The following is a 13,047-nucleotide window of genomic DNA, read 5'->3' as shown; positions in this document are numbered from 1 at the left end:
GCTACTGTCCATAGCGTCACAAAAAGTTGGATGTGACTGAAGCAACTTAGCAGGCACACATACATGCATCAGATCCTTCCTGTGCTGGATCTCTTTGAAAGACTCAACAACCCCAGGAGTTAGAGAATTGTTACTGTTCCCATTTCACAGATGGGGAAAGTAAGATTCAAAGGTGAAGTGACTTGCCCAGGATCCAGTGCCAAGGAAGAGTAGGAGCTGGGGCTTGAACAGCAACTCCTTGTAGTTGTCTGGGCAGATTTCACTCATATTCTCTTGAATTTTCCGACCATCCCCAGCCTGGGGCCTAATACAAGGGATCCAGGAAGGGTGGACCCTCGCTTACCCCTGCCTCCCCTACAATCTCTTCTCTTCCACAGGGCAAAGTTGGAGACAAAGGATCCATTGGGTTTCCTGGGCCCCCGGGACCTGAGGTATATAATGCCCTATTTCTCTGTGGCTGGCTGTTACTGGGACTGCGTGTCGTCCTTGGGAAACCAAGGCTCAGAGACAGGGAGAGACTTGCCTGAGGTCACACAGCAAATGGAAGATGGGATTAGAAATTCCTAGAGCAGCCATCTTTCCTTTTCTTCCTCGGCTTCCCGGATGCCCTGAGGGCTCGCAAAGCCAGTAGGGCCACAGCTGGCTCCAGACTCCCTCTCCAGCACCATGGCCGCCTTTACGGTTTCCAGAAAGAAGCATCAGGAAAACCCTCTGAGCGGAGCTGCCTGGACCCTTCATGGGAGCTCCCTGCATTCTCTACCCTTCTGAGCCCTGGAACTTTTCCAGCTACTTACAGCCACCCTGGAGAGGTGCAGGGCTCAGAGCTCACAGGTACAGAGAGCAAGAAACAAGTGGAAGATTCTGGTGTTTGAATGGAGAAGAAGTCACGACAGATAGATTAAGCAATTAACATGGTAACTACAGCTGAGTCAGTAGAACCCGAGAGTTTCTGACCTGTGATAACGAGCACAGGCATGTTAAATGTCCATCACTGGCATTTCTGCACAAAGGGGGCGAGGCAGCTGGGCAGCTGATTGAACTCCTCTTCCCACCCCCCCGCCCCATGCCTCGCCCCCACTACAGAGACCAGCTCTGGAGAACAGGGTAAACAGTGCTGGGGGACTGCTGTCTCTCTTAGGGGCTCTAGGTCAGTCCTAGTCCCCACCCCAGCCCTATGCCATACCTCCCTGGCCTGGCGCCTTGCACATCCCTGAGGCCTCGGAGACAGAAGTCTGGTCCATCCTTCCTTCCAAAGATCACTCCTGGTATCGCCCGGATGGATGAGGGAGTGTTTCCTAAAAGCCACAAGTTCTACTTTCCACTGTGTTGACTTTGGCCTTGACACAGTCCTATCTTTAGACAAGTGGACTTGGCCTCTCTTCCATGGCCCTGATTCCTTCCCCTGGTCACTGTGGAAAAAGACTTCTCTGAGAGGCCGGGTTTCCCAGCAGTCTGGCCAGTGCGGGTGGAAAGCCGGCTCCCTCGTTTTATTAGGCACTGCCTCGTGCCAGGAGGCTGCGTCGTATCTTCGGGATGGGAGCTGACTGAACGGCCATCACGGCCAGCGAGGGAGATACTGTCACCACCGCGCGTTGCAGAGGAGGGAGCTGAGTGACTGAGGAGGGCGGGGGCGACCCCCTCAGGGTCACCCTGCTACTTGTAGCAAAGGAGTTCTCCATTTTGCCCTTTGGCTCCCTCCCGGGTCCCTGGACAGCTCTGGGGTCTGCCTCCCCCATCTTTGGGTTCTGTTTGGATTGGCGGACTCAGCGTCCGGAAGATGGTTCTGCTCAGCCAAGGACAGAAGCCGACGAGCCTCAGCGCCTTCCGGGGTCTTTGCTGCCTTTCCGAGGCCGTGGGTGCAGCTTCCACTCCCCAGCCCCCGAGGGAAACAGCTCTTTCATTCATTAGTGGGTCGGATCTGTGTGACACCAGAAGTTGATCAGTGTCCTGGCCTCCTTCAAATTCTCCCTGGAGACGGGCCCACCCCAAGCAGGCTTGTTTTCCCAGGACCCAAAACCCTTTGGCTTGTAGATTTTTTATTGAGTGCTTACCAGATGCCAAATTCCGACTCAGCGGTGCACTCACCTTATTCTCTTCAAGCCTCAGAAAAGCCTTGTTAGGTGATTTTTATAGTTACCATTTTAGAGATGAGGAAGCCGGGGCCCAAACAGGCTTAGAAACCTGCTGGGGTCACCCAGTGAGTCGGTGGCAGAATGGGACTTGGAGCCTCTCGCTTTGAAGAAAAAGACGTGGGTCTTTGGCTTCCTGTGTTAGCTCCAAATTCAAGACCAGACTTGCCTTCCCTAGTGAGAAGGATGAGAGGATGGTGGAGCTGGAATCTAACGGGAGTTATCAAAACCTCAAAAGAGGAAGAAAATAAAACCACTTACTAAGGTGAAGTCGGGGAGCATCCTGACTTTAGGGACTCATATTCAAAGGCTTTGGTTTCTGGTTGGCAGACAACTGAGGGAGTAGTGGGTCTGCCCTGAAAACAAATGGGGTTCTAGGCTGAATTAACGGAGATATTATACCTAAAACAAGGGAGGAGATGTTCTTACACCGACCTCTGCTGGTCGGTTCTCGAGTATCCTAGTGACCACCAACAATGGAAGCTAAGCGGTTGGAGGCAGCCAGACTGAGGGCTCCTGACTAGGGGCAGTTGAAGGGACAGAGAAGTCTGGTCTTTTCTGCTGAGGAAGGGAAGAGATTCTGCTCCATGTCCCAAAGAAGCTTCCACTGCAGCCATCCATCAGATGGGAGCAGTGAACTTTCAATGGTGGTGTGGGGCAGGGTCCAAGGATACATTGGGGATTTCTGCTTCCGATAGTTGCTGATACTTATAGATCAGTGCTTTTGTAGCCTTTCAAAGTCACAGCAAACCCAGAATATTCAGAATCCCCGCAATAAAGGGTGGCACTTCTCAGAGCGGAAGACGGCTAGCTGTGAAGCCCTGGCTGCCCCAACACTAAGACTTGGGCAGGTCTGGATTAGATGACCTTGTATGTGCTAGTTCCTATGCTAGGACCTTCCTCCACTGTCCTGCCTCATTTTCTCAGCACCCCTCTGAAGTGTAGGGGCTGATTCTTTGTTTTAGAACCGTGATAACTGACCTACCCAGGGTCATCTCCCCTGCAGGATGAGATAGAGACCCAGGTCGGTCCCTCTCCAAGACCTATGGTCTTCTCATTTCCCTACGTAGTCCCCCTGGGTGATCCCAGCTCTCTGCTTCCTTTCAGGGATTCCCTGGAGACATTGGCCCTCCCGGGGACAACGGCCCAGAAGGTGTGAAGGTGAGTCCCTGCCCAGGGGAGCTCCAGCTGATGAGGCTGACCACTGTATGCAAACCACAGGCCTGATTCCAAGCCAGCGGGAGTCTCGCCAGCCTGTGATGGAGACGGAGGTGCCGCCTCTGAGCCCGCTCTCTTTCCCTCTCACCAGGGTAAGCCTGGAGCTCGAGGCCTGCCAGGACCCCGTGGGCAGCTGGGCCCCGAGGTGAGACCGTCTGACCCTGCCTCCTGCCCGCCCCCCTGCCACCCAGCCCCTAGCTTGCTCTCCCCTGCGTCCTGGAGACCTTAGCTGAGTTCCAGGGCCCCTCAGTCAGGAGACACAGGGCCCAGGGCCACCTCAGGCTGGCCCTCCAACTCATCCTTTGTAGCTCCGCCCTGTGACCCTTCCAGGGTTCTCGTCTGCCGTGGCCTGGCTGGCAGGTCACTCCCATCATGGCAACGCCACTGCCCTGGGGTTTCGTCTCTAGGAGCCACTGTCACTGCTTCTTCTCCCTGTAGCCAGTTTATTGGGGTGCTGCTGTAGGAGGGGGACATCGTCAGCTCAGGGGAGGTCCTGACTCTCAAGGGGATAGACTATGTCAGGTTCCTGTGGTTAGTGGCAGGCAGCATCAGGATTCGAACCCGAGGCTGCTGAGCCCAAAGCTCCTGGCATGGACCCTGTGCTGTTTAACTTCTGGGCTCCTGGGGGCTGCCTGAGGCCTCCTGGGAGAATGACATGACTTGTGCTGCTAGTAAGAGGCAGACTGAAGATTTGTTTACTGACTCATCCATGGTGAAGGGGATTGATGATTTCCCTGGGCCTGTTGGAGCACCAGCTGGAGGGCTGTTGGCCACCCCAGGGGCTGGCCCCAGGCTTTTCCCATGCGCAAGGCCCTCCCTCGCACACCTTGGCTCAGGCCCCAGAGCTCCCATGACGCAGCCCTGGGGGAGGGCGCAGGAGGCCCCGACTCACCGCGACCACAGGCAGGCATCTGGCTGACATGGATCCCTTCTCGGGCTGGTTCTGGGTCTGGCGGGGTCCCAGTACTGGCCCTGTGAGCTGCCACGTGGGGCTGCTTTCCTGGAAGCTGGGGCGGGGGGGAGTGGGCTCTGGAGGGGGGGCCTCTTGGTTAGGGTTGGCATGCCAGGGGGGGCCAGTCTGGAAGCTCCCTAAGCCTGCGGGAGGGCCTGAGCCATCTCCATGGGCAGGAAGTGGGCAGGAGGGTGCGAGGGAAAGATGGCACCAGCCTGTACTCCCGTTGATGCTCACATTACACCATCATCACTGAAGCAGACCCTCAATACGCCTGCCACTTGCTCACATCTCCATTGATTCGTCTGTCCACTCATCCATTCATTCATTCCTTCATTTGTTACCCTCTCTCAGGCCCTTCTCCCTGCCTTCCTGAACCACACACCCACTAGACCCTGGGCACACCCATCCTGAGTGATGTTGGGGGTCGTGGTGTCAAAAAAGAATAAGGGATCCTGGCTGTCCTCCAGGAACCCAGATTACTCATCAGTGGGGTTTTTTTTGTTTGTTTCTTTAAACATAATCACAATAATAAAAGATGTTTATCAATTTTCACAATCAATAGCCAGACAAAACATAAAAGATAATTACATTTCCAAGTCACAATGGGGCTTCCCTGGTAGCTCAGACAGTTAAGAATCTGCCTGCAATGCAAGAGACATGGGTTCGATCCCTGGGCTGGGAAGATCCCCTGGAGAAGGAAATGGCAACCCACTCCAGTATTCTTGCCGGGGAAATCCCATGGACAGAGGAACCTAGCAAGCTATAGTCCATGGGGTTGTGAAGAGTTGGACATGACTGAGCGACTAACTCTAACTCATGGGAACATGATTAACCTAACAATGTAAAATAATTACATACAATTTGGAGGGTCAAGCAGGGTGATATTCATCAGTGTTTAAGATGATCTTCTCTGCCCCGCACCATTTTACAGATGGGGAGACTGAGGCATGGTGAGGCTAACGTCTGCTGCCGAGTAAATGGCAGAGCTCGGAGCAGAGCCTGTATCTTTGAGCTGCAGTCTGGGGCTCTGCTCAAACAGCATATGATAGATAGGGTTTGGCTTTCCTGTCCGGCACTTCTGCCAACCCAGACTGACCACATTCACATCATAGGGGAGCCCCGTTCACCCAGAAGCCCACGTGTGGTCTGGCCTCCAGGCCTCTGCCCTGCTTGGGGCCAGGCAGGGGGCCCAGGTCCACCATTGCTCACTCAAGGAGGGCTCTCCTGTGTCCACCCCTTGCCCTCCTGACAGGTCAAGTTCTCCAAGACTCCCACTGAATTAACTTTCTCCTTTTTCTCCTCTCTCGTGTCTCCTGACCCTAGGGAGATGAGGGGCCCATGGGGCCACCAGGGGTCCCTGGCTTGGAGGTGAGTGTTGCTGGCCTGGGGGGGGTGGGGTTTGTTGCCGCTGAGCCAGCTGTGTGCAGGCGGGCGTCGTTTGGGTGGTGCTCTGGAGAGAAGCTGTCTGTGAGAGCCTTGGGCCTGCCAAGGTGAGGACAGACCCCAGAGGAGAGAGACAAGAGGCAGGAAACTGTTGTGCACCTACTGTGTGCAGGGGCATTGCATCCATTGTCACTCATTTGATTCTGCCTTGAGAGAGGCACTGCCTTTCTTTGTATCATTCAAGGCCCTCAGGCTCAAAGAGCATAGCCCAGGGAACTTCCCTGGTAATCCAGCGGTTAAGAATCCGCCTCCTTATGGAGGGGATATGGGTTCATTCCCTGGTCAGGGAACTGAGATCCAGGGTGCCAAGGGGCAGTCACTTAAGCCTGCAGATCACAACTAAAACCCATCACAGTCATAAAAAAATTTTTGTTTAAAGAAAGTAAAAAACTTAGCCCAGAATCTCACAACCAGGAAGCCAGGATCTTGAATTAGACTTCTCTCTACTGCTTCAAGTGGCCTTCCAGAAAGAAGGTGTATGCCCAGCCACCGTCAGTCTCAATTGCATAAATTGGCAATTTGTAGATTTTTTTGGTCTTGGGACCTTTTGACATCCTTGGAAATGATTGAGGACCCTGAATGCTTTTCTTTACATGGGTTACATCTATCGACGTGAGTACTTAAAACCAAGAAATTTTAAATGCTTTTAACAATTCGTTCAAGATTAACAACCAACTCATTTCATGTTAACAAAAATAATAGTTACCCCCCAAAAAAGCTATATTTTCCAAAACAAAAATCATCTAATGAAAAGAGTGGCATTGTTTTACCATTTTTTGCAAATCTCTTTAATGTCTGGCTTAATAGGAGTCAGCTGGACTCTCCAGCCTGCCTCTGCGTTCCATCTGTGGATAAAACCACGCACCATGTAGTCTCTGGAAAACTCCACTTGCATTCATGAAAATAAGTGACACGGGCAAATGACATCTTAATATTCTTATGAAGATAGTTTTGACCTTGTGAATTTCCTGTGAAAGGGTCTTGGGGTCCCCCAGAGGGCCCCGGGACCACAGTTTGAGAACTACTGGCATAAACTCTCCACGCCCCTGTGTCCTTTATCTTCTGTTCCAGTCCCTTCCTTTTCCTCACTCCTTGAAAGCAGTTTTCATCATTCCCCTTAGCAAACAAACCAGCCTGGGAGGGGAGGCTTCCCAAGGTCACACAGCTGAAGACTCTCCCTGACTCCCCAAGGGCAGCTGGCAGCGACCTCGGGGCTCTGTGTCCCTGCCCCTCCTGGCTTCGCTCACTCACTTCTCCCTGTTGCAGGGTCAGCCCGGCAGGAAGGGGTTTCCTGGAAGACCTGGCCCAGATGGCCTGAAGGTGAGGAGACCTGGAAGTGATGTGGCAGGAAGGGGGAGGAGGGAACACCTGGGGAGGAGGAGAGAGAGGGGGGGGAGCCAACCGATGAGGCCCTGGGATGACCCCTGAATCCCTGACCTGTTGGGAAAAGGGGACCAGATGGTCCCCATTTATCACAAAGTGTGTGTGAGTAACAGGAAAGCGTGGACAGAATCCCGGTGCCCACCAGGGGACCAGTGTTCAGGTCACGGGGCACAGCGCAGCCACCAAAGACAGTGTGCTGGGGGCACTGACAGGACGGGGAGATGCCCGTGTGTTGCGGGGGTGATGGTGGGCGCGTGGGAAGCAGGTCACGTAGCGGAACAGTGCAGGAGGAGCCCGTGGCTGGGGCTGGCTATGCTGCGTTCCTGAAGGCTCAGAGCAAAGGCTGGAGCGTGGACGGGGGTTAGCGCTGGGTAGTGGGATTATCGGAGATTTCCATTCTCCTCTCTGGGCTTCTGTATTTTCCCCATAACCAACCATAAATATGCATTTCACTTATTAACAGGTTTTTTTTAAGTTATCAAAATGAAAAAGAATTGACCCCAGTAAGAGATTATGTTCCTCAACATAAGGGCAGCTTAATGCCTTTCCAGGGACTCTGTCTGAAGGCTGGATTTCCCTGGCCATCCCGGGCAGGGATTGCTGGGCTGGGTTGACAGCTGGACAGACACATAGAGGGTTAGGGTGGAACTGGGGGCCCCAGGCTGTCCAAGTGCCCTCCTCTCAGGAGAAATGGCCCCCGAGTCTGTGTCTGTCTGGCTCCTCTGGGGGTCTCGAGCCTGAGGTCTTGGGGCAGACCTGGAGGGGAGGCTGAGTCTCGAGCTGGGATCGCTGTGAACCCCAACTGTGAGCCCAGCCCCGGCCGGTCCGAGCCCATGTCCTGCCCTCTGAGGCCTGGGCCTTTCTCCCTCAGATACCAGCTGGGTTTCTGTGGTGGGAGCGGTGACAGGGCCCCGGGCAGATTTATCCCACGGTTCTGCTTGCCAGGGCGGCTGTGGCTGCAGAAGGAGCAGGCGTCACCCCAGCGTGGGATAAAGCCGCCAGACAAGGCCTCGAATGGCCACCTAGCATGAGGGCTCGGGGACTCCCAGGGGGCGCTAGTGGTAAAGAGCCCGCCCGTCAGTGCAGGAGCCATGAGACAAGGGCTCGATCCCTGGAGGAGGAAACGGCAACCCGTTTCAGTATTCTTGCCTGGAGAATCCCATGGACAGAGGAGCCTGGCGGGCTACAGTCCATAGGGTCACAGTCGGACATGACGGAGGTGACGCAGGAGACAGCGCATGTGAGAGCTCGGAGGCAAATGAGTTTAATTTTCCTTATTTATGAGTGGGGACGCCGAGCCCAGAGCAGAGACGAGACCCTTCCGTGTCACTTGTGAGCTGGTGGCAGGGCTCTGGGAGTCCGGTGCCCTGATTCCCCGGCTCCCTGCTCATCCTGGTGCAGCAGGGGATCTCCATCAGTTAGACCCAAGTTCCAGCTCTAGCCCTGCTTCCAGCTCGCTGTGTGACCTCGGCAGGTCACGTCACCTCTGTGAGCTTCAGTTTCCATCTCCCGCGGAATGCCATGGGTTGATGGGGGTCCCAGATGAGATAAAGACCCCGTGCCAGGTAACCTGCCCAGGGCCCCTCCAAGGGAATGACGACTAGGATCATCCCTGGGGCCAGAGGAGGTTTTGTCCCAGTGTCCCTTATCCTTACCATTTGTTTGGAGTTTCCAAGGCCAGACTGCAGTTGAGTTTCTTGGTTCATCCCCACCAGAGGGGACTAAGGCCAGTCGACCCGGGTGTCTCCCGGGAGGCCTAGACTCCTGCCACCCATCCCAAGTGACCCTCCTCTGTTTCTCTGCAGGGCGAGCCAGGCGATCCTGGAAGGCCGGGGCCTGTGGGTGAGCAGGTGAGTCACCGCCGTCTCGGACCCTACTGGCTCCCTTTACTGAGGGCTTAGCTGTGGGAAGCGCGTGTATGGAGCTCATTCAATCCCCAACCCCAGCTGGAGTGGTTGGGTTAGGGTTATCTAACCCTAAACGGCTCATCTCCCCGCTTCACTGACATGGACAAACTCTGGCTCTCAGGGAGGTGAGGTCACTGCATGAAAAAGTCACGAATCTCAGTCCCCATGGTTGCTCCCCACAGCCTGACTCTGCAGATGTTCTGGGGGCATTCGCCCAAAAGACGTTACGTGACTTTGCTCCCAGAACGTGCAGAGTGGAAGAGCCCTTTCACAGCCACCCTCCGTGCTCCATATAACGGGAGGGCCGGAAGAGCAGAGAAGCAGAGCCGCGTGCCAGGGCCTCTTAGTTCAGGCATCCCTAGTTTATAAAGAAAATGAAGTTCACATCAGTGGCTCTGGCTATGCAGGAAGTCAGGCCAGGGTCTGAAGAGGAGAGGAGGTTGCACGTGATCTCTGAAAAGGAGGTTGGAGAAACATAACCTTCAGTGTTGAGGTCCAGGGCCCTTGGCTCTGGACGCTGTTGGGTGGATGACTGGCCTTAGTCCCTCCTCTGCAGCCCGGCGCCTCCTGAAAGCGTAAGCTCTGGGCTCGTAGGTCAGGTCGGGACGTAGCAGTCTCGTCCACTCCTTTAAAGAAGGACCCCATCCTCTGAACCCAGCGAGGGGCTGCCTCAGGCTGGAAAGGGAGTGATGCTGGGGACCCAGAAGAATTTGTCTCTGCCGAGAAACGCCATCAATGCCGTGAGAGTCACGCACACGAGGAGCTTCCTCACCAGGCCTGCAACATCTGTTGGGGGGAAGAAAGGAATTAAAGCAGGGGGAGGATTGGATTTTTGAAACCTTTCCAGTGTCATTCGAGCACATTCTGTGGGAAGCCCGGGAGTTTGGAAGGCCTGCCGCGGCCTGGATGTATTTCCTGATTGGAAAAAAAAGGCAATACGTTCAGCAAATTTAATTTCATAGTTATGCTCATGGTAGGGCCCTTGGGAAATAGATACTTGGAATCCTAGGATGGCAGTGCACAAAGCCTCCTTTGAAATCCCTCTATCCTGGAGTCCTAACCTTTTATTTTGTGCCGTAGACCCCTTTGGCAGGCTGGAGAAGATCACAGACCCCTTCTCAGAATTTGTTGTTAAGTCACTAAGTTGTGTTCAACTCTTTGCGACTATGTGGACTGCAGCACGCCAGGCTCCCCTGTCCTTCACTGTCTACCGGAGTTTGCTCAAATTCATGTCCATTGAGTCGGTGATGCTGTCTAACCATCTCAGAATAAAGAACTTCTTTAAATGCACAAAATTCAAAACAAAAGACTACAAAGGAAATGGATTATATTGAAATACAGATGTGAGACTATGTTAAATTGTGATCTCCTCAAAGATATGGTTCTTTATTCTTGCCTTGAATAATGAGATCTAATGGCAGGTCCGATAATGACCTCAATTTTGAAGTGGTGACCAGTCTCACCGATACCTTTTGAACTCTCTGCAGCAGTGACTGTAATGTGACATGTAAAGATCTGTGACCATTACCGGTGCTGTAGATTTGCTGCCTGCATGCCTCAAACTCATGTTTGAGAGAAGTGCTCAATTTCAACTAGAGGCTGGCGAAGATGACAGTTGTAGTTTCTCCCGTTCAAGTTCATGGACCCCTGAAATGCAGCCATGGAGCCTTACAGGGACCCCAGATTGAGAACTCCTGGATCCTCGACCACATTGACAAGTCTGGGATTTAGGGAGGGGAATGGCTCAGTGGGTAAAGAATCCACCTGCAATACAGGAGATACAGGAGAAGAGGCCTCAGTCCCTGGGTGGCAAAGATCCCCTGGAGGAGGAAATGGCAGCCCACTCCAGTATTCTTGGAGAATCCCATGGAGAGAGGAGCCTGGAGGGCTACGGTCCAAAGGATCACAAAGAGTCGGACTTGACTGAGTGACTAAGCAGGAACACACACACACACAGAGGTTTAACTTAGACCAAGTAAGCAAAGGAATGGGCAGGAGGAGTGGGAACCTGGCCTGGGGCGGCCGCAGGCACACTTGCTCAGTAGAGACCTCAGCTAGCTGCCCCGTCAGCTGAGCAGGGAAGACAGAGACCTTCCTGAGTTGTGAGGCAGGGCTGGAGCCGTGCCTGCTGTCCCCTCTGCCCCTTCCCCGTGTGGGAAGGAGCAGGCCTTTCCCATTCAAGGCAGAATCAGAGGATTCCTGGGAAGAGTGGAAGGACCCCTTTATAGTCACAGTATCTGCTCCATTTATCAGGCGCCTGTTAGGGACCAGGCTGTGTGCCAAGCACTTTCCATACCATCCCCAGAGTTCCCTAGCGATTCTATGACAGTACGTACTACTAGCCCCATTTTCCAAATGAGGAAACCAAGGCTCTGAGAAGTTAAGTACTTAGACCTTGACCTCCCAGGCAGTGCTGTCACTGTCAGAGCCCAGGTTGACGCTCAGGCCTGCTGGATTCCCATGACCTGCCCCGAAGACACTAGAAAACCCTTGACCTTCTGAGTCCTTGCGGTTTCTTTAACAGAGTGCAGCCAGCCTGCAGGGCCCTGTCCTAGGTGCTGGGCACACAAAGATATTTACAAATCATGGGCCTTGCCTTTAAGAAGCTCTGTCCAGGGTGAAGCCGGGCATCTCAACACCTAATCCTGAGATGTCTAGCCCAGCAGAGCATCCATGACTGTCTGGTTCCCAGTTGCATCTCCCAGAACCCAGCAGAAGGTCATGAGAGCAGGGAGGGAGGGAGAAAAACTCCCATAGTCGACAGCAGGGAGTTGTAGGCTGTGTGAGGACAGGCCGGCTTGCTCTCCAGCTCAGGGGACTCGGATCCCACCCAGGCAGTGTCTGCTGTAGGTGACAATACCGCCCCCTTCCCCACGCCAGCCAAGAGGACCAGCTGTGCCCACAGCTGCCGAGACTGCTGCTCCACCAGCCCCGCCAGGTGGAAGCCCTGGGCTTCGGGGGCATGCTTCCCTGGACCAGCCTCCACTCCATCCATGGGACAGGGTGCCAGGATGTTCCGGAACAGTGCTCCCTGTGGGGAGGGGGGCCTGTTCTGGGGTGGGGGCAGGGAATGGGGCACTTGCTGTATGGCCCTTATTCATTAGGATTTTTTTTTTTTTGGCTTCTTATTTGAAGTTTATGACCTGCCTGCCTTTCAGGACCCAACAACTCATAAATTTAAAGTAGCTATGAAATTTCTGTTTCTCTGGGCCGGTCGGGCCGGGGCTTTTTAACAGAGCAGTTTTTATTCTTTTTACTCAGTGTCCTCGAAATGTCTGACTGCTCCCTTGTGGGGAGCTCAGGCCTCTGTCTTAACCCCGTGGCCTTTTAAAATAAATTAGAATAGGATGGGAGGGAAGTACCTTTTATAGAGTGCCTACATGTGCCATGCATTATCACCAATACTCAGAACAACCCCGGGAGGAAGGGTAAATCCTTTCTTGTAAGTCCTCTCACTCTGCACATGAGGTTTAGAGGCTCTGCACTTTGCCTCGGGTCCACAAGCCTAAAGACTGAATGGTGATGACAGATAAAGTGTCAGTTACAGGGCTCGGCCCGTCATAAGTGACAGCTGTTGTTATTAATATTGCTATCACCTTGAAAGTAGGTGAGAGTGTTGGTTGCTCAGTCGTGTCTGACTCTTTGCGGCCCCATGGACTGTAGCCCACCAGTCTCCTCTGTCCATGGAATTCTCCAGGCGAGAATACTGGACTGGGTTGCCATTCCCTTCTCCAGGGGATCGTCTTGACCCAGGGATCAAACCCATGTCTCCTGCATTGCAGGCGGATTCTTTACTGTCTGAGTCACTAGGGGACCCCCATCACCTTGAACATGATCTAATTAATTTTTAAAGTAGGTTGTTGCAAAAGACAAATACTTGGTCATTTTCTCTGACTTATTAGCTGTGATCTCATACCTTGAACCTCATCCCTCTGATCTCATACTTCAACCCCGAAGGGCCTCTGAACCCAGGGAACCAGGCCCCCCTGCCATACGGGGATGGGGTTGGAGT

General features: G+C 53.7%; 1 protein-coding gene across 7 annotated transcripts in view; it reads left to right on the top strand.

Annotated features, from left to right (window-relative positions):
- COL27A1 (collagen type XXVII alpha 1 chain) overlaps nucleotides 1-13,047 on the top strand; it is a 150,262-nt gene that overhangs the window by 79,491 nt on the left and 57,724 nt on the right. For all 7 annotated transcript variants that reach the window (XR_006334568.1, XM_043870590.1, XM_043870591.1 and 4 more), the window contains 6 exons: nucleotides 378-431; nucleotides 3,237-3,290; nucleotides 3,439-3,492; nucleotides 5,626-5,670; nucleotides 7,012-7,065; nucleotides 8,934-8,978. Coding sequence is in view for 6 of the 7 variants with exons in the window: in XM_043870590.1 (XP_043726525.1) it covers nucleotides 378-431; nucleotides 3,237-3,290; nucleotides 3,439-3,492; nucleotides 5,626-5,670; nucleotides 7,012-7,065; nucleotides 8,934-8,978 (306 nt within the window). In the remaining variant the exon portion in view is untranslated. The remainder of the gene's footprint in view (nucleotides 1-377; nucleotides 432-3,236; nucleotides 3,291-3,438; nucleotides 3,493-5,625; nucleotides 5,671-7,011; nucleotides 7,066-8,933; nucleotides 8,979-13,047) is intronic.

Source organism: Cervus elaphus, chromosome 16 (assembly GCF_910594005.1).
Source record: "Cervus elaphus chromosome 16, mCerEla1.1, whole genome shotgun sequence".
In the NCBI taxonomy this organism is placed as follows: Eukaryota; Metazoa; Chordata; class Mammalia; order Artiodactyla; family Cervidae; genus Cervus; species Cervus elaphus.
Note: the sequence above shows the minus strand (reverse complement) of the source record. Positions and strands in the feature narration are given on the sequence as shown.